Source organism: Medicago truncatula, chromosome 3 (genome assembly GCF_003473485.1).
Source record: "Medicago truncatula cultivar Jemalong A17 chromosome 3, MtrunA17r5.0-ANR, whole genome shotgun sequence".
In the NCBI taxonomy this organism is placed as follows: domain Eukaryota; kingdom Viridiplantae; phylum Streptophyta; class Magnoliopsida; order Fabales; family Fabaceae; genus Medicago; species Medicago truncatula.
This window is the reverse complement of record NC_053044.1, coordinates 47,274,994-47,299,985: the sequence shown is the minus strand read 5'-3', so window position 1 is coordinate 47,299,985 and position 24,992 is coordinate 47,274,994. Positions and strand designations below refer to the sequence as shown.

Sequence of the window (24,992 nt, the reverse complement as noted above, 5' to 3'; positions counted from 1 at the left end):
ATCTTATAGTGCAATTTGGAATTAATTTTGTACTAAAATCTATCATATATGAGTAATAATGTTTCCAAATACTTAAAGAAAAAAACAATGCTTCTAAATAAAATAAAATAAATTAGATTGAGTCAAATAAAAAAAAAAAGAGTATTACATTAGTGACGGAACACAAATTTTATTTTAAAAAGTCAAAGGCATTTGTACCAAAAAAAAAGTAAAAAAATCACAAGATTTTTTTTTTTTAATTCTTTACAGGGACAACAAAATGATCGGTTGTCAGCGAGAGAGAGAAAAGGGATGTGTGTATGTGATGAAATGTCTTTAAGAGCCATATGCATTTAATCACTAATGAAGAAAGAGAAATGTTTTTTTTTTTGTCTTTTACAGTTAGGTGTGGTATGCTAATGAACACCTTCTCATTTATGGGTAGGTGGTCTCTAGAATTACTCTATATATAAATATGGAAGTGGCATGTGGGGCTTTAGCCTCACATAGCCCTTGAATAGATTTGTCCCTGGTCAAATATGACAGTAGATGAGTACTTGTGGCGATTATGACAATAAGTAAGCATATCAAGGGACTGATATAACAATATTTACAATAATTAATGTAAGGGACTATTTTGACCAACATGGTGCACAATCATGGATTGTTTTAAAATTTTGGTACATTTAGGGACTATTGTGATTATTCGTTACACATTCAGTGACTAAAATGACTATTACCCAAATGATTAATTGTTTGTTTGTATTTAGTGAATTGTATTATTTAGATTTAACTTAGGAACATGGATGTTGTTGATTGTGCAATAAGTGTTCGACAAAATGCTTAAATGGTAAAAAAATATATACTTGTTTGAGGTAGATATGGATGACAATGTTGGTAGGATGCAACTCAGTGAGGAGATCTCACATGGTTATGTTCACAAAGAGCGAGCGACAAATGCCCCTTCAAGACATGAACGTGGTCGTAACGCACGAGAGGGAGTCAAAGGTTATAGTTCAGATGCAAAAGATGTCATTCACAATGAGATGTCATCACCACCCCCAAGTATATCATCACAACTACTTTTTGTGGGAGTAGGTGAGTCGAGATTTGGTGGAGGATCGTCTGATTTGTCGTTGTTGCTGAATTTCAGTTAGCATGTTGCAACGACTGTTTGGATTGGAGTATGAAATACGAATACAAGTACCTTGATATTCGATTATATTTTTAAATAATTTTCATGAATATTCTTATTTAATTTGTTGTTAATTTTTTAGGAACCTGACAAAGCCCTCTTGTACATTAACAATGGTAAAAGAATAATAGACCATCTTAAACCATAAAAAGATATTGATTGGTTTTGGAATGTAGTTGAGACATCTAGTCTTTGCCTCATTACAAAGATAAATTACGGACAATTATACATGGGCCTCTTAACTGCATTCTCAAAGAGACTGCGCATACAAACCAACAGTTTTCCTCTTCCTATAGGTGAAATAACCATCACGTTTAATGATGTGGCATGCTTGCTACATTTACCTATTGGTGGTAAACTACTATTTTGTGAAAACTTGAGTGAGGAAGAAGGAGACCGAATATTTAGCCGACTATCTTGGATTAAACCAAGATGATGTCAATGTTGAGTGCGACAAACTTCATTCAAGTGAATCAATGGTCGTTAGATGTTTCAACTCTTGCCTTCTTGTATGATTTTTTAAATTTGCGTAAATTCTTATCTTTTTAGGTCATTTTCATGTGTTATGGCATACTTTTGTTTGTTTTTTCAGCTTGGATTATGGAGCACTTTAAAACTATCTATCAGAGGACCTTTTTAGGCACGTCTGTTAAAGGACTTATGGTAATTTTTAAAATGGATCATATGCGCCCGATAATATTCTTTACCACACTTGTCGGAGCGCGTGATGATGCAATTTAAATATATTAAGAGTAAACTTAAACATCATCTCCTCGCTGCATCTCCCACCATAAGGATCAAGCTCTTTGGTTTATAAGTGGCTTAGAGGCAGAAGAAAAGGCAGATAATTACAAAAATTATCTTATATTCTCAAAGAAAGATGTTATTGTTTGAATGTGAAAATAAATTAACTTAGAAAAGTGATTTTTTATGAAAAGAATATATTATTATTTTTCATAAAAAAAAAAAAAAGGCCCATAAAATGGAAGAGGAAGGAGATGAAATCATGAATTGATGTTTGCACGCAGTTATGATCGCACGACACACTCCATGTGACTCGTTTTCACTTTGTAGAAACGGACGAAGATGAGAGATAGATAGATGTAAAGCCTAGATCGGATGACGCAAAGTGAAAAGACCCTAATTTTAGAAGAAGCAGTTTCATTAGTAACTAAACTAACCAAATAACTGAATCAGAGATCAAAATCCCCCTTCTCTTACAATTAACAATAAATTCTGACTGAATTCCTACAATTAATCCAAACCTACCATGATCCACAAAAAACACCATTTCTCAATCATAAGATCCACCCTCATCATCCTCCTCTCCATGGCAACCCTCCCATTCCTCTTCTTCATCTTCCTCACCCTCCCTCACTCTCACTCTCACTCCTCCCCAAACCTCAACCTCATCCAACAAGCCTGCAAATCCACCCGCTTCCCTCACCAATGCCAAACCTCCCTCTATTCCCACCCCCACCCAACAAACCCCACCCCCCTTCAAATCATCAACTCCGCCATCTCACTCTCTTATCAAAACCTCAAAACTGCAGAATCATTACTCAACTCCATCCTCCATGCCTCCTCCTCCGTGCACAACCACACGCGCACCACCCTCGCTAAAAGCTGTCTTCAGGTTTTCAAATACTCTCAACACCGTACCTCTCTCACCCTCGAAGCTCTCTCACGTGGTAAAATCAAAGATGCACGTGCTTTCATGACTGCTGCTTTGGCTTATCAGTATAACTGCTGGTCTGGTCTTAAATACGCTAATGATACTGAATTAGTCTTCAAAACCATGTCGTTTCTTGAATCTCTCACCAACCTATCCAGCAATGCGCTTAGCATGATTCTCTCTTATGATCTCTTTGGTAATGATACTGATTCGTGGAGGCCGCCGAGAACAGAACGGGATGGTTTTTGGGAGGATTCTGGGTCGGGTGTGTTTGGTTCTGGACCGTCTGTGCCGGTGGATCTTACACCGAATGTTAGGGTGTGTAAAGAGGCTTACACGGACGCCGGCAGTGGGTGTTATAAGACAGTGCAGGAAGCTGTTGATGCTTCGCTTGATGATTTGCCAGTTGGAGAGAGATTTGTGATACATATAAAGGAAGGGGTTTATGAAGAGAGGGTTAGGGTTCCGTTAAGGAAGAGGAATGTTGTGCTTTTGGGTGATGGCATTGGTAAGACTGTTATTACTGGCTCTTCTAATGTTGGACTACAGGAAGGGATGACAACCTATAACTCTGCCACTGTAGGTAATATTACTTACGCTACATCTGCTGTTTGTGTCAGTAATTCGTATATAATTATCATAGAAGCATACATGTGAAACTCCTTAATCAAAAGATTACTTAAAATACATAGATTTGATGTAGCATGATATATTCTTAATGAGTTGAGTTGATTAAAGGTGCTTCATTCCTTGATAGAGAGAGATTTTTACTTAAAATACATAGATTTGACGTAGAGTTGTTATATTCTTAATGAGTTGGTTGATTAAACTTTGCAGGGGTTGTTGGGGATGGATTCATGGCAAAGGATCTTACTATTCAAAACACAGCAGGTGCGAATGCTCACCAAGCAGTAGCATTCAGATCAGACAGTGATCTTTCTGTTATTGAGAATTGTGAATTAATAGGCAATCAAGATACTCTCTATGCTCATTCCTTGCGGCAGTTTTATAAGTCTTGCCGGATTATAGGCAATGTGGACTTTATTTTTGGAAACTCGGCTTCATTCTTCCAAGACTGTGAAATACTAGTCCAGCCGAGGCAAGCAAGGCCAAAGAAAGGGGAGAACAATGCCATTACTGCACATGGTAGAACAGATCCTGCTCAGTCGACAGGTTTCGTTTTCCACAACTGCTTGGTTAACGGTACCAAGAAATATATAGAGTTGTTTAATGACAATCCTAAAGTACACAAAAACTATCTCGGAAGGCCATGGAAGGAGTATTCTAGAACAGTTTTTATTAATTCCTTCTTGGCAGCCATAATCACACCAAAGGGTTGGTTGCCATGGAGTGGAGATTTTGGACTGAGAACACTCTACTATGGGGAATTTGACAACTCTGGACCTGGTTCTAATTTAACTAAGAGAGTGACTTGGAGTAGCCAGGTTCCTGCTGAACATGTGTCCACATATTCAGTACAGGGTTTCATTCAAGGTGATGATTGGGTTCATCGTATCGGTTATTCGCTCATGGATGGATGGGACTAAGCAATGGTAGAGCTATGATTATGAATATGAGGCGTCAGTAAATGGGGAATTTTGCATATTGTTTTCCACATCTGCTTTGCAAACTGTTGATATAATGATGATTTCAAAAAAGCCATGGGGGGAGAAAGGAGTTCCAATGCATCAGTTTTCCTGGTAGATACACTTGGTTGATCCTACTCTGCCCCTGCATATTCTTTTTGTATGATGTGATGGCTGTGGTATAGAATAATGATCTGATCTTGTATAATTAGTAAATTTAATTACAAAGCTTTCCATCTACAATGTAACTAGACAACAAGGATATGGAAGGAAACTCCATTATGGCAACGTTTTAATCTCAGTTTCTTTTCAAATTATAGAGCTGTAGCAAGGACAATATCAATGTTTTATCCATGATTCCGGTCTCTGGTGAGAGGACTTCTATCATAGCCCTTTCCTTTAATAAAATAAATCTAGTCGAAGTTGAAGTTTTGATTTTTTTTGCTGCATTTGCATTCAAATTTTAAGCCAAATCCAAAAACCTTTATAGTTTCATTTCATTCGAGGCCAACCAAGTGGCTTGATTAAATTAAATTGATGAATAAAATAGTTGGTAATGGTTTGAACATAACTCTACCTGGTATCTATCTATGTAGTTGTCCTCTCTTAATATATTAGTGTTATCCTTGATTTTCTTGCCTCACAACTTATGAATTTCAAAACACCAGTGACATTTGTTTCAAGTATGTTTTATGCTTCTGAATTGTGTCTCTGTCCAGTTTATGATTGTTGCACATTCGCATATATTACACTGTTTCTCTTTTGTACCCAAACACCAGAGAGTCATACAATATCGATTCATTTAGGGAAATCCCTCAAAAATTGAATTGTGCTGGAATCTGCTTCCACATTATCAGAGTAAAAAAGCTGTAGAACAGACCATTTTTAAGAATAAAAAAATGTGTACACGGATTTTTTTTCTCCTTTATCCCTTTTTTCTTATGCCGATCCCATCTCTAATGGGATAAAGTTGTGAAACTAATAATAGGCAAGGAAAGTAGAAAATGAATTTAAGAGCTCATAAAGCAGAAAGAGATGACATGGTAACTGTGGGAGGTGTTGGAGTAAAAGACTCATCATCTGTCCAGTTACTCTCTCCCCAATGCCGCAACATGCTTTTCCAGTCACAAAGATTATCTATACACTTCTTCAAGCGTCGATCCTTAACTTTGATTCGCCAGTGCCCGTCTGTGTAGTTTGCTATTTCCGCTTGGCTCCGATCCCACTCCAACTGTGCCTTCTGCTTTGACTGCAACAGGCAAAACTGTTGTAAAAGCTTAGGCATTGCATCATGCACCTTCCACCACTTTGCATGTGCTACATCACTTGCAAACTCGTGAAATATATCGGCATTCCAGTTACAATCATAGTCCCTGAAGCATAACCATGGTTTCAAACCTAAATAGTGAAGCACATAGAGAATTGGTGGCTCAGCACCAAACAACATGGTTTTCATTTGCTTCTTCTCTTCCTCATCACCAACCCAAAAATGCTTCAAGAAGTTCATATGTCTTGGTATCCTGTGCCACCATGTAAATATTTCATTCAAATACCCTTGGTCCCCTCCATTGTAGGATTCAATCTCATTTATATGATCCATCAGGAGCTGAAATGTGCAGTTTGATGGCTCAACCACCATGACACCTGAGTTAAAAAGAGTGGCATCGTTACCGGTAGCAGTGATTTCCGGCATCCCAAATAGAAAATCTATGTTCCTGAGTATGAGTAAATCTGCATCAATGAATATTATCTTGTCATAATCTGTAAGCTGCCACAACCTGAATTTGCTGTAATTCCATTCATTGTAAGCATCTTTTTCAGCTTTGGGGTTTCTGATTCTCTTTATTGTTCTAACCTTCCACCCCGCTGCTTCCAAACCGCTTCTGTGATATCCACTGATTGTCTCATCAACAAGTATTACAAGGTCTCTAGTTGATCCTGACATTCGGATGCTTTGTGCTGCAGCTATGGCTCCACAAACATAAACATGAGCTGAATGCAGAATTGTTGCATAGGCTTCTCTTGGAGCATTTCCATTGTAAACCAGTTCTGCGTTTGAATTCATTCCGTCAATTTTGCGACAAGAAAAACTTAAATGAGAAAAACATGATGGTATAGTAATACGTGCAAACACAATATTCACATTGAAAAGATTAAACTTTATTTCTCATGGTCATGGATGAGATCAGAGAATGTAATATGTTTAAGCAGGATATAAAAGAGGCATTAATTTTCTTGGTTCTTATCTTAAACCTTCATTTCTGTTATAAAAAAAACCATTACTGTGCAATAACTTTACAGAAGTGTATATGTTAAAAGTGTCATTGTTGGTGAAACACAAACACTTGTAAGTTGTTACTATCTTCTAAAGTCACTAGTTGAGAGAACTTGTGTTCAACACAGGTATATAACAGGAAAAAGTTTACCATGAAATTGACACATGTTAGATAAAGAAGTTGACGCGTGGTGCAATTTTAACCGTGTTTTATTAACAACAATTAATAATGCTAGGATAATATGTCTCTAGAATGTGAGAGATGGAAATTGAGTATAACATACCTCTGCCTCTCATAGGAAGTGCAAGTTCACATGATCCAACTGGAAGCTGAACCTTTTCTCTCAAAACACTCAAGTTTGGTCTGTATAACCATACATTTCCTTCACGTCCAACTAATTCTTTGCAGGTAAACAGATTCAGTATCGGAAAACAGTTGGTAATGAAGAGCACATAAATGGGGTAATTGCCTTTGAATGAGGTAGCAAGGCCAGCAGCTGCAAGCTGCAGGTGCAAACGAGCGACATCTCGAGACCAGTTAGCTCCATTCTTACAAGGTAGCTTAACAGCAATGAGATTGAGTCTTGTACCAGGAGATCCAAGACTTGGTAAAGAAGCGCAAACAGGAACTTCAGTTTCTTCTTCCTCATCAATCCATTCTGGATATAGAGACTCCCATGTCACACTGTTTGCAGCATGCTCTAGATGTAGAGCAACATGTGTGGCATCGTGAAATTTATGCTTCCAGGTAGAAATCTCAGTGTTGTTGAAATTTAGAAGTCCAATGCCTTGAAATTCATTTTTTTCTTTCAGTTTCTCTGTGATTTTCATTATATCACCCCAATCAGTATCTACATTTGATATGTACCGAGGATCCGAGCCACCCCATATCCACCTGTTCACAAAATTGCAAAGATACTTGAATATTGTGGAATTACATATGATGATGTGACATTACTGATTTTGACCAGAAACATACCTTGCGCTAGAGCCTGTTAAATGGGTGGTATTGTAAATCTCTGGAGAGTAGAGGAACATTACAAAAGTGGCGGAAATGGTTATCAATAGGATAAGTTTTAAGAAAGAAAACTTGCATCTTAAGTTTCTATCTTGGATAGATAAGTGGAAAGGCTTTTCTAAATCTTTCACTTTACTTCTTGACACCTTTCTCTTGTATAAATCTTCACTGTACCTCGTTATTAATGAAGCAAATTTTAGTATGCATAATAAGCTAGAAAAAAATTCACCAAACAATTGGATTTGCAGATATATCAGTTTATAAGCCTAAATGCATGTCACTTGTCTTTGATATTGTAATTTATGTCCTTACGTTAAATGTTGGAGTTTGATTTGAATTCAACCTCCAACATCATGCAAAATATACATTGTCTGTTACATTTTGATCTTCTTACAAGTCTTCATAAGCTCGTAGTGCATACACATGATGTTTAAAATGTATGATTCAAAATACTTCAAATATATATTTTGTAAATTAATATAAATTAACCACTGATTATATGTTATTATTTACGTGCAAGCTATAAATAATATGAACCTAGTATCTTGCTAAGCTTCCTTCGAATGTAAACAAGACATATTTTGATATAAATTAAATGTCGTTGTCATTTAGAAAAGACAGGAAGGGTATATGATACGGATCACACAGAATTGTGACTGTATGCAGGTCCCCTCATCATGTTGGTTTGAAAATGATTCAACAACTTTACGAAATGTATACTTCAAATCCTATTACTATTAGGTGCATGCGTGTATTTTTATGAAAATTAAAGTCAATTTAAAAAAAATGCAAAATGTATGTGTCAGATAGCTATAAGGTGAAATGTAAGATATATACAATAGTTAATTATCAAGTTGCACCTTTTTAATATTGAATACTGATATATTGTTTGATAACTTTTTACCAGATACATTTTTAACAAAACTCATTATTGGAACAAAAGTTTATATCATATCAATAATTTATGTAAGTTTTTATATGGATGGTGGTAGATCTATAATCATTTAATATGTTTTAAATATATATCAAGATTAATGCCGTATACACTTTTATTAAACAATGATAAAAAAAACTTCATAAGACAGTTACTTTATATTCTATGTCTAGTAATTACATGGTAATAAAAGATTGTATAAGAACGTTTAATACATTGAGGCGTAAACCTGTGATTTTTTCACTTATCAACCATATATGTGTGTGAGTTTCGCATTTTAGACTCTATAGAAATAAAAATATATATATTTATCCATCATTTATGAAACTTGATTTAAGAGAAATTAAACATAACTCTTTGCATATAGAACTAAGAAAAGGTGGGAATGAAGAACAAAATTAAGGAACTCACATGGATGAAGGCAAACGATGTCTAGCTTCAACAGAACGAGGAGAAGTTCCCATTATTCCTCTCATATTCAATTAACTAGCTACAGAGCCATGCAATGCAAAATCTCTGCACATACCATCAACAAACAAGTTTAATAAATGCATTGATAGAAAGAAACAAAATGAAATGGTTCAATCAAATATAAAACACAACAAAATATGGATAATGGAAAACAACATACAGATTGAGGTGTACGACGTGGTGCTCCAATGTGCAACAAAATATTTTCAAAGTAAAAACGTGGTTTCAATATAATTATTGTTGTAAAGCACATATAGAAACAAGAAAGAGGAATGTGAAGAAGGTGGTGTAGGAAAGAAACACTAAGCGTTTGAGTCACAATATAGACAGAGTGACCAAGTAACTTCCTTCACAATTTTTTTCATTATAATTTTTTGGGTAGTCACCTACTTTGCATTATCTATCATATTTTATTTTGTTTTGTTTTATTATTTCTGAATTCTCATTTTTGTTTGCCTGTTCAATTACCATTTCATATTTCTGCTGATGTTATTATAAGCTAATAATTTTTAGTTGACAAGCCACTATTATACAAAGAATATGTCATTATTATATGAACCATTTATGTACGGTTAATTGCTTTGGAAGTCAATAGTTAGCAAAGTATATATATACATGGCCCAAGCAATAATTCCAAAATCTTTCAATTCCTCTACAGTGAAAATGGATTAAAATTTATAATTTCTTTAAATTTTATTGTGATGCACTGACGATGTAAGTGCAAAGATATATTAATCCGATAAAACTAATCATGTACTCTCATTTTCTCATTTTTGTTTTACCCAAAAGTAGGGGTGACTACAAACACTCTGCCCTTTTTCTTCATATTTTTGTATTGAAGAGTGAAAATTGAGTTTTTTTTTTTAAACGAAGTGACAAACATTACTCAAAAACTAACAATACGTGAGAGAGACCTCGGGTTCAACACGAGTAACTACGGAAAATGTCCAGCTAACCACTTTGGTGTTGTCATTCCTTGCTTACTCACAAATGAGTTAATGTATTGCATTTGCTTCTAAAATATCAAACTCTCCATTAAATTGGGCTGGGTTGTAAATGTAAATAGAAGCATTCTTTTTAATATAAAAAAGAAGTTGTCATTATAGTGGTAAAAGTTGTTGCTACTGGCTAAAGATTTTAGGGTAATGTTTTATCGAAAAAATGAAAGAAAAAAGAAAGATTAGGTTAATGAAAACAATCGTTCATTGGATTTGGAGTAAAGGCCACCACATGTCCCAATCATTTGTCAATTAGGAAAGCTTAATTATTCCGACTTTTTACAAATGAAGATTGTTTATGCTTTTAGTTTCGGTGTCTTGCTAACAAGTGCGCTAAGAGTACTAGTTAATGATTCAAAACTAGAAATGATTGATGAATTTTATGTTGAAAAAGTTACTTTTTTGTTGTTTTAATGTGTTCAATGTATAATTTCTAAGTTAAAGTTTCCATATTAAACTTCTTAATAAGTGTTCTAAGGACATTTGTTAGCATTTTTCAATTTTTTTATCAAGTGCATAAGGGTAGTTGTTAGCATTCCACTTAATTTTATATCCAACCCTATTTTATTTTTGATAATATATATCCAATCCTATTACTGTATATCAGACTTTTGGCCCTTGATCATGAATTGTTCTATAAATGATCAGATTTATTATTATTTATTCCCTTTTCTTAAAATTACCAAAAAAAAAAACGGTTTAATATCCATGGTAGGTAAACGTTCTTTTCATTGACATAATAATAATTTTCTCTTAATGTTTAGACTAATGAAGTTCATCTGTATTTGAAGAAATTAAATGGCAGCATCAAACACCTAATTAGCTGCCAAGACAACTACACATAACACATGTCACTCTTCTATTTTCTTTATTCTTACAATGTGATTATTATTACGGTTAATCGTCCATCAAATTAATGACACTTGTTTAAATGTCCTTTCTAAGACTATTTCACCAAACTCATGGTCTTAGCAGTTAGCACTTAGCACAATCAAATTTCGTCAAAACTGCAATAATAATGTTTATAAGCCGAAACATATCACCTGTTGACCAGCTTTATCTGTTCACTTCTGTCACATCTTGTATTAATTTATCTTACTAGTCTTTGCATTTAAGTAAAGACTATAGTAGAGGAAAAAATAGTATAGGGAAGAAATTGTCATTTATTAATTGAAGGATTCTTAAGTCTTAACAGTCTAACTGAATTGAACCAGAGGCGGTGATATAACTGAACTGACTTGTACTTCAATTCAATGGTTGAATTGAAAAAGATATGGAAGCCTTGCACCCATCGCTAAGTATGCCAGCAACTTCATCCTATGCAGCATATTTTATAGTAGTATATGTCTAAAATTAGAATACATAAACCTCAATAATATTTTGTAAACCATGATCACATTAAAATGTTGAAATAAAAATTTCTTATTAAGTAGATTAAGTCTACAAACAGTTTATTAAAATATAAGTAACAAACAGTTTATTACTACTATTAAATTGGAGCACACACGGACACGTACATAAATAAAGTCATTGATAAATATAGAATTCTTTATATGTAGATAATATGGAGACGTAGGGCAGTATGTATACTGTATTGCAAGTAAAGCAACTCTAAAGGTGAAGAAAGATTTTGCTTTTATGGGCATACAGACTATGCAAAGAAGATTTTTGTGCTTTCTAGATTAATCCTTTTGCATTTTGTTGCTAACTAAGGTTGATTTTTGACATGCGTAGGAGTTGGACCCCACTGAAAGCTTTGCCCTGTGTAGCATTTACTTGTCCATTTGAAACTTCATCTACAAATGAGTGGAAACAAAAAGGAGGATACATGTTATCCCACAATTATACATACGTGAGAAAGAGAGCACGACTTAGGCTGTCCCTCTGCACGTGCATAACCTTATCAAGCAACCTCTAGCATGCAATCTCTCTGTTAACCTTTTCCTGTTGAAATACTGTACTTGTAAAACAGAAAACGTGAAAAGAAGCTTGAAATTGCATGCTCAGGAGGCATGTTCATGAGCAAAGCCAATAAAGTGAGCAACTTTTTTAAGGATGGAAATCAAGTACTAATGAATGGCTTGGAACAGTTATTGCATCCTTGTCTTCCTATTAAACAATATGTATTTCAATCAAAAACTATTACTAGCAAGTAATTGCCAGTTTGGGGTTACAATAAAAATATAGAAGTTTCAATTAAACACGTGAGCACCGATATTTTAAGCTTTTCTTTCCCCACGTCGATTACAGTTTCAATCAAATTACGTTATAGAACACTTTCCTGTAGTAGTAGTAGTAGTAGTAGTAGTAGTAGACAGAGAATTGTTTTATTATTGCAAGCCATGGGGAGATTTATAAAATAAGCAAAGACAAAATTCAGGCATCTCAAACTATGGGGGTAAAACATAGTTACCGCAATACATTTGAATAAATCACAAATCAGAATTAGATTAAATCAGAATCAGAATCAGATTTTTCCACTTTGGGAGGTGCAAACTGCCTGGTAAGACGAGATCGTGTCCAGGGATCAAGGGGTGTTCTCTGCGGTGGTTGAGGAGTTGGTGGCTTTGACTGCCTAAGCTCATTATCACGATCAATAAGCCTGTTTCAAAGCACATTTTTTTTATAAGGTCAAATCTTAATATCCTCATTCTAAGCAACCTAAAAGATTTGAAGGATAAACTATAACAACACAATAGAGTAAAAAGACAGGCAATATCAACAACAATGAAAAGAAATCACTTCTTTAGTGAACTCGAGCTGGGTTACCAAAATAATAGAACTGTCAAAGTCGGTTAATTAAACAAGTGAATATCAGAAAGGAAACAGAGATTTACTCAATATAGGCCATTGGTGCAGCATCACCAACTCGAATGCGAGTCCGTAGCACCCTAGTGTATCCACCAGTTCTATCCCTGCACAACACAATGTCTGTTCAGTCTCACAACACAATTAACAGTCATAAATTAGTGACTGAATTACATCAAGTTTAATACTCACTTGTATCGATAAGCCAGTTCTGTAAACAGCTTGTGAAGAACATCGTCTCCTCGCACGAAACTAGCAGCGCGCCTTGCAGCACATACGGATCCCTAACAGTTTATCGTGTAAACTATAAGTCAACCCAAGTAGTCAAGCTAGATAAATAGATGAAATGTTTATCTTCCTATCAAATTTATCCTCAAGATCAAGGCAAAATAAAAATTATCCATAGCCATGGTTTTATTGGAGACATAATGGAAACTAATGGTGGAAAAGAGCAACTGTGTCAAACAAATGTAAACTGTAACAAACATGCATGTGGAAGGTAAATAATAAGACATAATAGTCTATATCAAGAAAAGCGAACACGAAAATGTTTTTCGCGCAAATTAATTTATCAAATAAGAACAAGTTCACAACACGGTTTTAAAAACCCAAACGTACAAGCACTATGAAGCCCACAAGCCATATCCCCTGATTGAGGTGAAAACAAACTACAGATTTTAAAAGAAAACAGCGATGTAAGTGCAGAAAATGTTGAGAAACTAGCCCCAAACTATGAAGCCCAGGTACTTCAGTCAGTGTACTAAATGGATCATTAATATTTAACTATTCTATTAGAATTCCCCGGATTAAGTTAATTGTTATTTGATTGCTTGCCAGTGTCGCACTGTCACCATTGATTATATTTCAAGCATTTAGATTTTCATCCAGGTTAGAACGTTAACTTAAGCCAGCAAACAAATAACAATGACCTCCTAAAAGTAATCAAATAACCAAATAACAAAAATAGAGTGCAGAGGAAGTTTAAGTTCAATCACATAGAGAACAAAAAAGAGTTCAAAATCTAACAAAAAATGGCTAGCACAGAATGAAAATATCTAATGAAACATAAGATATCCTAAAGAGAAAGGAAATAATCTACAAAAATTGTCAATAGCGGCCGAACGCGGCGCGGCCAAAAACAACAAAGCGCGACACAGTGCTCCAACGCGGAGCATTTGGAGAAAGCGGATGAAGCGGGCGCAATTGCGGGCAAAAGCGGGCGCGATGCGGGTCAAAGCGGGCGCTTTTGACAACCCTGTGTAAATTACTAGATTTCCCTTCATTTAAACCCGTTTTAAGGGTCGTTTTTGTAATTTTCAAAACCCTAACTATTACTCTTCTCCACCAGAACCAAATACACAGCCACAAACTCAACTTCTTCATCATACCAACAAAAAAAATCCATCTCCTCGTCTCATCATCTCAGACCCATCTTTGTTCTCCTCTCTTCATCTCTTGATTTCAGAATTTGTTAATTTGTCAATTTGTTAGTTGTTAATTGTTAATTTGTCAATTTGTTAATTGGGAGGATGAACTTGTTAATTGTTAATGTTTTGCAGTTTTGTTACTTTAAGCTTTAGAGGCTTAAAGTGTCGGTTTCCTTGAATTTTATTAGTATTTTTTGCAAATATGTTTTATGTTTTGCTTAAGACTTGTGACTTTTATTTCAAATTAGGAATACTTCATGAATTTTGAGTAATGTTTAAGGTATTTTAGTAATTTTTTTAACAGTATAGTATTTTAATATTAAATATATTAGTGTCCGCGTCACCGAAATAGCGCCCGCACCCCACGCCGCGTCAATTTTTGGGGTGGCCGCGCCGCGTCAATTTTTGGGGTGGCCGCGCCGCATTTCCGCTTTGACAACAGAGCTACAGATAACATGAAAAACTACCAACTTCTTGTAAGCATGTCATTCTGTTCTGCCTACATGTTTTGTGATAGTGGATGCATGGCGTTGACGTGTTTAAAAAGCAGATGAAAGGTGATGAAGGAAATTACAAAGCCAAAGAACATCTATGGCTCTGTTTGGTAATAAATAGCTGATAAGCTAGCTTATATCGGATGAGCTTATAGCGGATGACTGATAAGCTAGCTTATAGCTGATAGCGGATAAACTAGCTAATTGAATTTGAAGTGTTTGGTAAAACTAGCTTATAAATATGAAATGAAATAAAAAAAAAAAAAAATGTGCATTTAATTAATATTTATTTTTTTTCAATTAGGATTGCAGGGGTAAAATGGAGATAAAAAGTGACAAGCTATAAGCTTTAAGCTACTTGAATTAGCTTATCAAAAACCACTATAATCTCATGAAAATAAGCTATAAGCTTGTGTAAAAATGACAATTACCAAACGGATCTTTTTTAATCATATAAGCTATAAGCTCAATTTTATGTCTACCAACCAACAGACAATATATATTCATAAAACGCATTTGTCCATTTGAGTTCTATCAATGAGACTTATTCACATGCACAGAACTTTTGCACAACCGATTTTCAACAGATGGTTTGGGACTCAATTAAATAACCCCTGGTGGTCTTTCATCAGTATCCACCCACTGATTTACTCAACATTTTGAAACCTCTTTCGGAACTTAAAGCAGTTTGAAAAAAAAAAAATATTGTTTGTTGAATGATGAAAGAATAAGAGCAATATTTAAATTCATTTCTAAATAAGATTATCAGAATCATTGCAATAGATGAGCAATATTTAAAATTAAACACCAAGAACAAGAAATAATAGATGTTTGTAAAAGATGGGTTTATGACAGACAATGAAGTTAGATCCTTTTGAAACTAAAAAAGCACTGTTGGTTAGACTCCACATTTCACAGTCCATTTAAAATTTGCACATCCAGATGCAAAATAGTTAAACTAATTGTGTAAATCAATTTAATTCAATTCAACATGAAACAATGAACTAACCTCTTTACCAAGCTGTACCATATTATCCGCAAGCCTTCTAACCTCCTTAGCCTAAAATCAAAATTACAACAAGCAAACTTTAATTGAAATTCACAAACTCATAAACCGAAAATGCTTACGATTACGATCAAATTTTATTTAGATTACCTTGGTAATAGTAGTTTCAATGCGTTCGTGCCTCACCAATTGCGAGACCATGGTTCTAAATATATAAATAAATAAATAAATAGAAAATGAGTACCCACGATTCAGAATTTGAATGGAAATAAAAAATAGGAATTGGAGGATTGGATTGAAAGCATGTTAACCTGAGCATGGATAACCGGTGAGACGTGTCACGATTGAGCTTCCTGAACTTTGTCATTTTGGTAGATGCAGAAGCGAAGCTAAAACCCTAGCTTTCTTTCTTACACTGTGCTTTGCACAAAACGAACTAAAGAGCTTCAATTTCAATTTCAACCAAAAGCTAAAATCAATCGGAAAGAAGAAGGAAAGGAAACGCGGCGTGCTTGCTGAAACAAATCAGAAAAAGAAAACTCATGGGCTGGGCTGGGCTGTTTGATCAAATTTTCTTTCAAGATTTCTTTTTAGGTCCCTCCATATCTTTTTAGACCCCCTAAAATTACGAAATTGCTCTTAATAACACATCCCGGAGATAACTGCTGGAAGTTCATTTAAAAAATTCAATTTTGTACATTTATCTATCGGATGTTCATTTTAAATATTTCATTTTTGAACCTCTGGTAGATAACCATCGGATTACTCGTGATATAAACCATATTGCAGTTTTTAAGCGGTTATTTTCTATTTTGCACTCAACTTGAATATGCTTCTAAACCTTGCGGTTTTAAGTGATTTTTTGTGTTTTCATCACAATCAGTAAAACAAATAGCGTCAATCTTCACTCAATTGAGATCAATTAACATATTTGGTGGGTTTTTATGATGGTAGATAATTGGACAGTGCGGATTCGGCGTTCTTGTGGGGTGAGTGGGTTGAGATTGGTGGTTCGATTAGGTATGAATTGGGTTAGGTAATCAAAGTGAAATGGTGGAGAAAGTGAGCTGGTGGAGAGATGCGAGAAGGTGAGAGAGAATTTTTGGATGATGTATGTTTGTTATGTAAAAAAATGTTAAATGGATAATACTTCGGTAATTATCTATCGGAGTTACAAAATGGGATTTTTTAAAGGAACATCCTATTTTTTTTTTTTTAGGGAAAAAAGGAACATCCTAGTTATCTATCTGAGGTAGAAAATAGAATTTTTTTTTTTAAATGAACATCCAGTAATTTTTTACTGAATATACAAAATAGACTTTTTTAAATGAACATCCAGTAGTTATCTATAAAACGTGTTATTAAAGACAATTTCATAATTTTAGAAGGCCTAAAGAGATATAAAAGGGTCTAAAAAAATCTTCAATTTTTTTAAAAATTAAGCCTGAACTGGTGTAACTATTGCCACACCATGATTAATCATTTAAAGTTCCTTATATGTGTTGTATTAGTGATAAAATATGGAGGAAGTACATTTCAACAAACCGAAAAAAAAAAAGTGATAAAATGTGGGTGGATTCACAACAAGTAAATAATAAAGATAAAGATAAATAATAAAAAAAGAAAGATAATTCTCTCAATAAAAAATAAAGATAAAGACAAATCCTTAAAAAAAATAGATATAAGGCGAGTTAAGTTTATAATATTTTGAAGATATTAATGGTTACAATTTTAATTTTAGTACATTAAAATATGAGTTTCATTTGTATACACTGGTAATCTAATTTTTTATATATACATTCAATCAAATTATTACATAATGTCACCTTTTTAGGTTCTTCCTAAAAATTATGTAAACATCTATTTTATTAGAGTATAGTAATTAAACCATAGTTAGTTGATAGATAAATTATGATTAGTTATGATTAGTTGGTTGGTTAGGTAGTTAAAAGTTAGTAAGACTAACTCACTCCTATAAATAACCCTCATTGCTGTACTCTCTAATTATCTTTTTCATTCTAATTTTCAATATGAATTATAAGGATTATTCTTTTGTATCAACTTATCAATCATACTTCTCTTATGAAATTCATCTTCACCTTTTTGATCCTATCGTTTCTGACATACTTGACATAATTTTACTGAATGTGTATATATAGAAAAAATACAATAATAATCTCTTAAAATGTTTGCATTTATATTAACCATAAATAGTTGTTTAAAAAAAAATTAACCATAAATAGTTGGTTTTTTCCTACTCTCAAGCAAGTCATAACAAACTTCCAAAAAAGAGTATGATTGATAATGAGAATTAAAGATTATTGTTGGGGTGAAATTTTTAGTGGGAATGGATTCATAATCTTACTAGAAGTTTTATCCGTGCGGTATGGAGAATTTAATATATTGTAATAAGACCTAACAAAATTAATAAATAAGGATGTACAAAATATTGTAAAAGAAAAAGGTAAGAGGATATAAATGAAATTGGTGCAATGCATTGTTTTAGATGAAAATTATTAGGTTAAATTAGTGTTAACTTAATACAGCAAATGAGCGGGAAAATATTAGGTTAAATTGCTGCAGACCTAACAAAATTAATAAATGCGCACGGGTCTAATGAGCTGTAATATATTCACTATTAGTAAAATGCAATAGTTACTTAAAAATAGACTTTTGACCCGAGCGACGAATAATTCTTTTGAATTTAAAATGATAGTATTTTTATAACAATTGAAAAAGCATGGATATATTTGAAATAATTAATATCAGCGGTATTAGACACCAATAAACTATATTATATATTTATATTAAAGGTCATACTAACATTCACTATTAGTAAAGTTTCTTCAAATAACAAATATTTAATGAAAAACATCAATTATCAACTATATGAAAAATAAATTTGTACAATTTTTATTCTATACTTTCTATTTTTTTATCATCCGGTCACTATTATAAGCAAAACTTTGCATTTTAGATTCATTCATTAAATGATATATGTGGTATACCACATATATCATTTAATGAATGAATCTAAAATGCAAAATTTTGCTTATAGTAGTGACCGGAGGGTGTACCTCAAAGGCACATGTTAGCACATTCAAAATAGGTCTTACGAGAAATTTATATATTGTCTCATGCAATAAATGTAATATGCAAAATACAACTAATACCCAAAATGAATCTTTTTAAAAAAGTAAAAATATAGCTAGTGAAATAACACGCTCTAAATTCTGATCAAGCCAAAAAAAAAAAAAAAAAAGAGTAAAATAGACACCAAACTGATCCGAAAAGAATATGCACAAAGAGCTTAAACATCACCAACAAACCCCCTTCACCAGCACATCCAAATGACCCAAAAGAAGATGAACTAACTTGTTGCCACAAACTTTCAGGAAAACCAGAAACCAAACACAATAAGTAATAAACATTATGCATATGTAATTTTCATGAGGAATAGAATTAGAAACCATAAAAAAGCCTACAACCTGTGAAATTAAATTCATTGCTCAATAAGGAATAGAAACCACAATAGCAACATGTTCCAAGGCATACCAACGCGACAATGGAAGTTCAAAAGTTACTGGTACCCCAGTTTTGTTGCTCCCTACATAAACAACAAACCTTTTTTTTTTTTTTAATCAGCTAATATTATCCACGCCGAATTCTACAAAAAGCCGTACCGGTCGCAGATAAATACGAAAAAAGCGAAACAAATAACAGGTGCCACATATTGGCGGGACACCAAAAACTACCTCTCCTAAGAATTAAAATACTTCACAGTAATAACACGATGATGCTAAGCATGGTGCTAAAGTATAGAACAAAGGAATTAGAGAACATTAGCTAATAACAGCCTCTATGCACTGTCATCCCACAAAAATCCCAACTAATCCCAGCCGAGCATTCCAAAGCCTCAAAAACAGCCCCCTACACGCTCCAGCTGTGCACACCAAACCAGAACAGCAGGTATTATCACACACCAGCAACCACACGCAAACAGTAAGAACAACAAACCATTGATAATATTATTTCAAACTAATGAAGATTATACAAACCTAGTTTGTTGCACTACTCATAGAAGTGTCTATAATATTGGAACCTTGATAATATTTGATTAAGGCATTGTTATATTTCTCCTACTGTAGTAGCCCATTCTCGCAACAAATACATTACTTTACATTTTGATAGAAAGATGGCAAACTGAAAAAAAAAAATCTATAAAAGTATATTTGAATGAAAACTGGATATAAGAAACTCATGGATTTGCAACAACAACAAATAAAATTAAGGAGTAAGGGAAGATACATCGATGATATTGATGCAACAAGTTTTTACCAAATACACTTGCTGCATAAAAATAAATAGTTGATTTCTTCATATTCTCAGGCAAGTCACGACAAACTTCCAAAAAAGAGTATGATTTGATAATGAGAATTTAAAGATTATTGTTGGGGTGGAATTTTTAGCGGGAATGGGTCCATAATCTTATACATCGATGATATTGATGCAACAAGTTTTTACCATACCAATAAAGTAAAAGTGCTGAATTTTTTTTATACGATCTCAGCAGTAATGTATTCATACCACTAAATCACTGCGTTTTTAGTACTTTTTACTTTTTTTTTTTTTTTTTAATTTTGAATTATAGGCAAAACAAAGGAATATGTGGGGAATATGATGCAAAAGATGTCATTGTTAAAGTTTTGAAGTTAATAGATTCAAAAATAGAAATAATTTGTAAGTTTTATGTAGAAAAAGTTAAATTTTAAATTTTTAACGTGTTGAATGCATCATTTCTAAGACAATTTTTTTTCTTTAGACTTCGTAACAAGTGTGCCTTGAGGACACTTGTTAACATTTCTCTTCAAATATAAAAACCGATGCATGAATTCAATGTAAAATTTGGAATGATTTGCTTGTTTGAAAAAAAATTGAAATGATATTTGAAGAGTTGTTAGGTTGAAGTGAATGAACGTTTTAAACTATCTCTTAATACGTGATATTTTTATTTATTTTTAAATTAAAAATTATACATGTGGCGTTCACATGTGCGTTGAATTGGTCAAAAGTGTGATATGGGGGCCAAAACTGTAAAATGGGCTTAACGTAGGAGGCTCAGTTGTTATTGTTTTTGTTAGAGGACCAAAATCGTAACTTTTTGATAGTTAGGGTGCCAAAACTGTAATTATTTAACCAATTAATAAGATTTTTACTAATCAAAATTATTTAACTAAATTTCTTTTGAAATATTACACAACATACTCCGTATAAGCAAGGTGCATTTAACATAGTACTATTTCCTTAAAAATAATAATTGAAAGACCTTAAATGTTTTTGACCGAAATATGTTTTGATTACTTTTTTTAAAGGTACATTTTGATTACTTAAAAAATTGTATAATACTCTATATAGTATTAAATATTTTATTTTAATTATTTTATTTTCTTAATAGTTGTTTGCATATAGTAGTATTTTATTTTTTTGGGTCAAATGTTTAAATGCATTCCTTTTTTTTTTTTGACAGAAATTTAAATGCATTCATATATTTGTTTGAAAAAACATTCATTATAATTTTGAATAGCATTTAGTATATATAAGTACTCAGTCTCAAGTAATTAAACGGTCTTACATTATAGTAGTAGTACTAGCAATACTATGGGGTTATATTTGATTCCAAGCACAAAAGTTTGTTTTATTAATGTAAAAAGACAACACAAATGTGGAGCAGCACCCACAAAAACAAACATTGACTTTAGCTCTCTAATCATATCCATGCTCCTACATATGCTTGTCCTTGTTTCTTTGGTTTATCCTATTAATTCTTTAGAAACAAGCAATCATCAATTGATCAATCAAACTTTTCGATCAGATGAAGAATTTCGTAACTTCAAGAAGATGATAGCAGCTGATCTTCAACGAATCAACAAGCCAGCTGTCAAGACAATTCATGTATGTTAAAAATTAAAACATCATGAGAATTTGAAATTCTCAAGTCACTTAATAAAATGTTAATCTTAAAATGGTCATCGTAGTTTTTTTTTTTTTTTTTTTTTCCTTTAAAATTTACAATGTTGTCCTATATGTTTTTAAAAAAATTGCAAATTGATTTCTGTATTTTTACAAATCGTCTCCCGAGCTTTTGCAAAATTTCAATGATTACATTTTCTAAAAACAATTAATCACTTTTGTTTATTTTTATATTTTTTACCCCAATTTTTTTGAAACTTTAAATAAAAAAGTACTCTACCAAAACAAAAATAATTATAATCGCGAAGGAATACGGTAAAACATTTGAATTTTTTAGTTTCATTTTTAAATTCTCTAGTATTTTTTTTTTTGTGGTGACTGAGATTCGAACCATAGATCTTGCATATGTTATGCATTGTCATTACCAACTGAGTTAAACTCATAGAGACAATTCTCTAGTATTTAAACACACTCTTAAATCTTGGAGTCTAACTTATATGTTTGTGTTTATTTTTGCAGAGTCCTGACGGTGATATCATAGATTGTGTTTTAACGCATAAACAACCAGCTTTTGATCATCCTTTATTGAAAGGGCAAAAACCATTGGTATTTTATATATATATATTTTTTTTTGTGTGTGAATTTAATAAGAAAAATTCGGAAATAATTTTTGAAAGCAAACTATTATATTTTAACTTTATAACTTGAATATTTTCCTTGCATATTTATAAATATATACAGGATCCTCCGGAAAGACTAAGATGGCACAACCAAATAGATAATTTAAGTGACATCTTTCAACTGTGGAGTTTATCCGGTGAATCATGTCCTGAAGGTACAATTCCAATTAGAAGAACAACAGAACAAGACATATTAAGAGCTGGCTCTTTAAACAGATTTGAAAGAAAATTCACCGATGCAAGCAATGGCCATGAAGTATGTACTTGTAGAAACTCGATTTTTTCGTTTATCAAGAATTCAGTTTGGCTCAATATTAGGGTTCATATTAGACAAACTTATTTCTTTAAAGTGATAATTTTGTGAGATCATTATCCTTTTTTCATTTAAAGTGATCAATGAGTTTCATGGCCCCTATTTAAATTATTGTTTCATCATGCACATATAAGCAAGAGTCTATCTTTTGAATTCATTTATTTATATCTTTGCTCCAACTTATTTTTATCTTCTATAGCAAAAAACTTAAACACAAACCAACATTAAACTTATGCTATTTTCAAAATTAAATAACATATGGGTTCTTCTTATATTGTTCTACACACTACACAGCATTCAGTTGGGTATCTTGAAGGGGGTGTCTACAAAGGAGCAAAGGCAAACTTAAACGTGTGGGCCCCACATGTGGAAAGTCAAGAATTCAGTTTGGCTCAAATATGGGTCCTCTCTGGCACATTTGAAAAGGATCTCAATTCCATTGAAGCTGGATGGCAGGCATGTTTATTACTCTCATTAATTACTTTATTCAAATCAATTTATTCATATACTTATGCATAGTCTTTTTATTTGTTTAATTGGTATACAATTTTTTTACCAGTTAATTGGTATAAAATATTAGGATAATATTTATATGTCAACCAACTAGATTAATAGCTTAATTTAATTAAGCACATTAAGCTAAAGTTCAAGTAATTTTTATATGCAGGTCTCCCCGCAGCTCTACGGGGACAACCGCCCTAGAATTTTTATTTATTGGACGGTAAGTAAATTGATCGAATCCCTCAACAAAAAAAAAATGTAAATTGATCGAAGGTGTAAAAAAAAAAAAAAACTTTATGAATTAGTAAAAGAAAAAATGACAAGAGTAATAATACTTGCATTGCAGGCTGATGCGTACAAACACGGGTGCTACAACTTAAAATGCCCAGGCTTTGTTCAAATTAGCAAAAAATTTGCACTTGGAGCTGGAATATCTCCAGTTTCTAAGTATAATGGACAGCAATTTGATATTATCTTATCGATTCGGAAGGTAATTTTATCACTTTCCACCTTGGCTTGGCACATTTCATTTCAGTTCTTAATAATAATAATAATAATAATGATTATGTATGTATATGTCACAAAACAAAAAGGTTTACGTACTTTGATTCTTTTTTGTGTGTGAAGGATCCAAAGGATGGAAATTGGTGGCTTAATTATGGACCTGGGAATGGGATTGCACTTGGTTACTGGCCATCCTCCTTGTTCACACACTTGAAAGATAATGCAGATAAAATTCAGTTTGGTGGAGAAATAATAAATACAAAGTCATCAGGCTCTCATACTTCCACCCAAATGGGTAGTGGACATTATGCGGAGGAGGGTAATGGAAAAGCTGCGTATATTAATGATATACAAGTTCTCGATTCAAATAATAAAGTGATAGTATCTCCAGATCTCAAATATTTTGTAGAAAGCCCTAATTGTTATACTATACATAAGGATGGAAAATACCTTTACTATGGTGGACCTGGTCGAAATCAAAAATGTACCTAAGGGAATATTAAATAATAATAATATTGTCAACTTTGTTTTTGTTTTTGTTTCCTTTTTGCAATTTCTTTGTTGGGGTGATTTACTCTTATATTAAAATCAAAGTTCTTATTTCTTCTTTTATTATTTTCACTTCATCCATTTAGTGGTACCATTACCATTTTTTTTTTATACAAAAAGAGGGGAAAGCCTAAAAAAAATAAAAAAATTAATCGAACATTCCTAGGCATACAAACTACGGATAAATCATCAAAAATGAGTTATTGGACCTCACTAGGAGGAGACTTCAACAACAACAAATTAAACGATCTATAGAAATGCTTAAGTTAGCGAGTCAATCAGCACTCCAATTTCCTTCACGCCAATTATGGTTGAGTTGAACATTTCAACTCATCTGCAACAACTTTTGGATCCGGTAAACTAAAACATGAATATTGCCATTACATTTGAAATTATCAGAAATCATATCGATCAAAATCTTTGATTCAACCAAAACAAGAATATTACCACTTTGAACTCTCTTTATAAATGTCTAAAGAAAATAAAATATACAACCTTTATTGGTATTGCTTTCTCTTTCTCGACAATTCCTTCCATATTTTTTTCTCTCTTATTTTGCTTACAATGACACTTAAAAAAAAAAAAAAAAAGAGTTCTTACATTGAAAAA

General features: G+C 32.9%; 4 protein-coding genes across 4 annotated transcripts; 2 read left to right on the top strand and 2 right to left on the bottom strand.

The window, feature by feature from the left end:
* The first annotated feature begins 2,202 nt into the window (after positions 1-2,202).
* Positions 2,203-4,870, top strand: LOC11434522 (probable pectinesterase/pectinesterase inhibitor 51). Its single transcript, XM_003602536.4, has 2 exons — positions 2,203-3,432; positions 3,687-4,870. Exons 1-2 carry the CDS (start codon positions 2,445-2,447, stop codon positions 4,394-4,396), a joined length of 1,698 nt encoding a protein of 565 aa, XP_003602584.2. The 5' UTR covers positions 2,203-2,444; the 3' UTR covers positions 4,397-4,870.
* Positions 4,871-5,108: 238 nt separating this feature from the next.
* LOC11424982 (UDP-glucuronate:xylan alpha-glucuronosyltransferase 1) lies at positions 5,109-9,594 on the bottom strand. The gene is made up of 5 exons (XM_003602535.4): positions 9,294-9,594; positions 9,074-9,178; positions 7,690-7,896; positions 6,995-7,605; positions 5,109-6,484 (listed from the first exon to the last, which is right to left on the bottom strand). The coding sequence occupies exons 2-5, from the start codon at positions 9,136-9,138 to the stop codon at positions 5,454-5,456; spliced, it is 1,914 nt and encodes a 637-aa protein (XP_003602583.1). The 5' UTR covers positions 9,139-9,178; positions 9,294-9,594; the 3' UTR covers positions 5,109-5,453.
* A 2,707-nt stretch (positions 9,595-12,301) lies between these two features.
* On the bottom strand, positions 12,302-16,373 carry LOC11430437 (50S ribosomal protein L17). The gene is made up of 6 exons (XM_003602534.4): positions 16,178-16,373; positions 16,017-16,071; positions 15,870-15,920; positions 13,132-13,223; positions 12,969-13,046; positions 12,302-12,733 (listed from the first exon to the last, which is right to left on the bottom strand). The coding sequence occupies exons 1-6, from the start codon at positions 16,231-16,233 to the stop codon at positions 12,577-12,579; spliced, it is 489 nt and encodes a 162-aa protein (XP_003602582.1). The 5' UTR covers positions 16,234-16,373; the 3' UTR covers positions 12,302-12,576.
* A 5,391-nt stretch (positions 16,374-21,764) lies between these two features.
* Positions 21,765-24,373, top strand: LOC11428634 (uncharacterized). The gene is made up of 7 exons (XM_003602533.3): positions 21,765-21,818; positions 22,356-22,442; positions 22,578-22,772; positions 23,124-23,285; positions 23,497-23,550; positions 23,677-23,820; positions 23,958-24,373. The coding sequence occupies exons 1-7, from the start codon at positions 21,765-21,767 to the stop codon at positions 24,324-24,326; spliced, it is 1,065 nt and encodes a 354-aa protein (XP_003602581.3). The 3' UTR covers positions 24,327-24,373.
* Positions 24,374-24,992: the final 619 nt, after the last annotated feature.

What these genes read in the sequence shown, in the direction of transcription:
- LOC11434522 (XM_003602536.4), top strand. Translation starts at nt 2,445, where the DNA reads ATGATCCACAAAAAACACCATTTCTCAATCATAAGATCCACCCTCATC. An exon ending in CTATAACTCTGCCACTGTAG is followed by an intron (nt 3,433 to 3,686) that starts GTAATATTACTT and finishes TAAACTTTGCAG; the next exon opens with GGGTTGTTGGGGATGGATTC.
- LOC11424982 (XM_003602535.4), bottom strand. Translation starts at nt 9,138, where the DNA reads ATGAGAGGAATAATGGGAACTTCTCCTCGTTCTGTTGAAGCTAGACAT. An exon ending in TTAACAGGCTCTAGCGCAAG is followed by an intron (nt 7,606 to 7,689) that starts GTATGTTTCTGG and finishes TTTTGTGAACAG; the next exon opens with GTGGATATGGGGTGGCTCGG. An exon ending in ACTTCCTATGAGAGGCAGAG is followed by an intron (nt 6,485 to 6,994) that starts GTATGTTATACT and finishes ATTCAAACGCAG; the next exon opens with AACTGGTTTACAATGGAAAT.
- LOC11430437 (XM_003602534.4), bottom strand. Translation starts at nt 16,233, where the DNA reads ATGACAAAGTTCAGGAAGCTCAATCGTGACACGTCTCACCGGTTATCC. An exon ending in GAACTGGCTTATCGATACAA is followed by an intron (nt 13,047 to 13,131) that starts GTGAGTATTAAA and finishes TGTGTTGTGCAG; the next exon opens with GGATAGAACTGGTGGATACA. An exon ending in GCACCAATGGCCTATATTGA is followed by an intron (nt 12,734 to 12,968) that starts GTAAATCTCTGT and finishes GCTTTGAAACAG; the next exon opens with GCTTATTGATCGTGATAATG.
- LOC11428634 (XM_003602533.3), top strand. Translation starts at nt 21,765, where the DNA reads ATGATAGCAGCTGATCTTCAACGAATCAACAAGCCAGCTGTCAAGACA. An exon ending in ATGCAAGCAATGGCCATGAA is followed by an intron (nt 22,773 to 23,123) that starts GTATGTACTTGT and finishes CACACTACACAG; the next exon opens with CATTCAGTTGGGTATCTTGA. An exon ending in GAATTTTTATTTATTGGACG is followed by an intron (nt 23,551 to 23,676) that starts GTAAGTAAATTG and finishes CTTGCATTGCAG; the next exon opens with GCTGATGCGTACAAACACGG.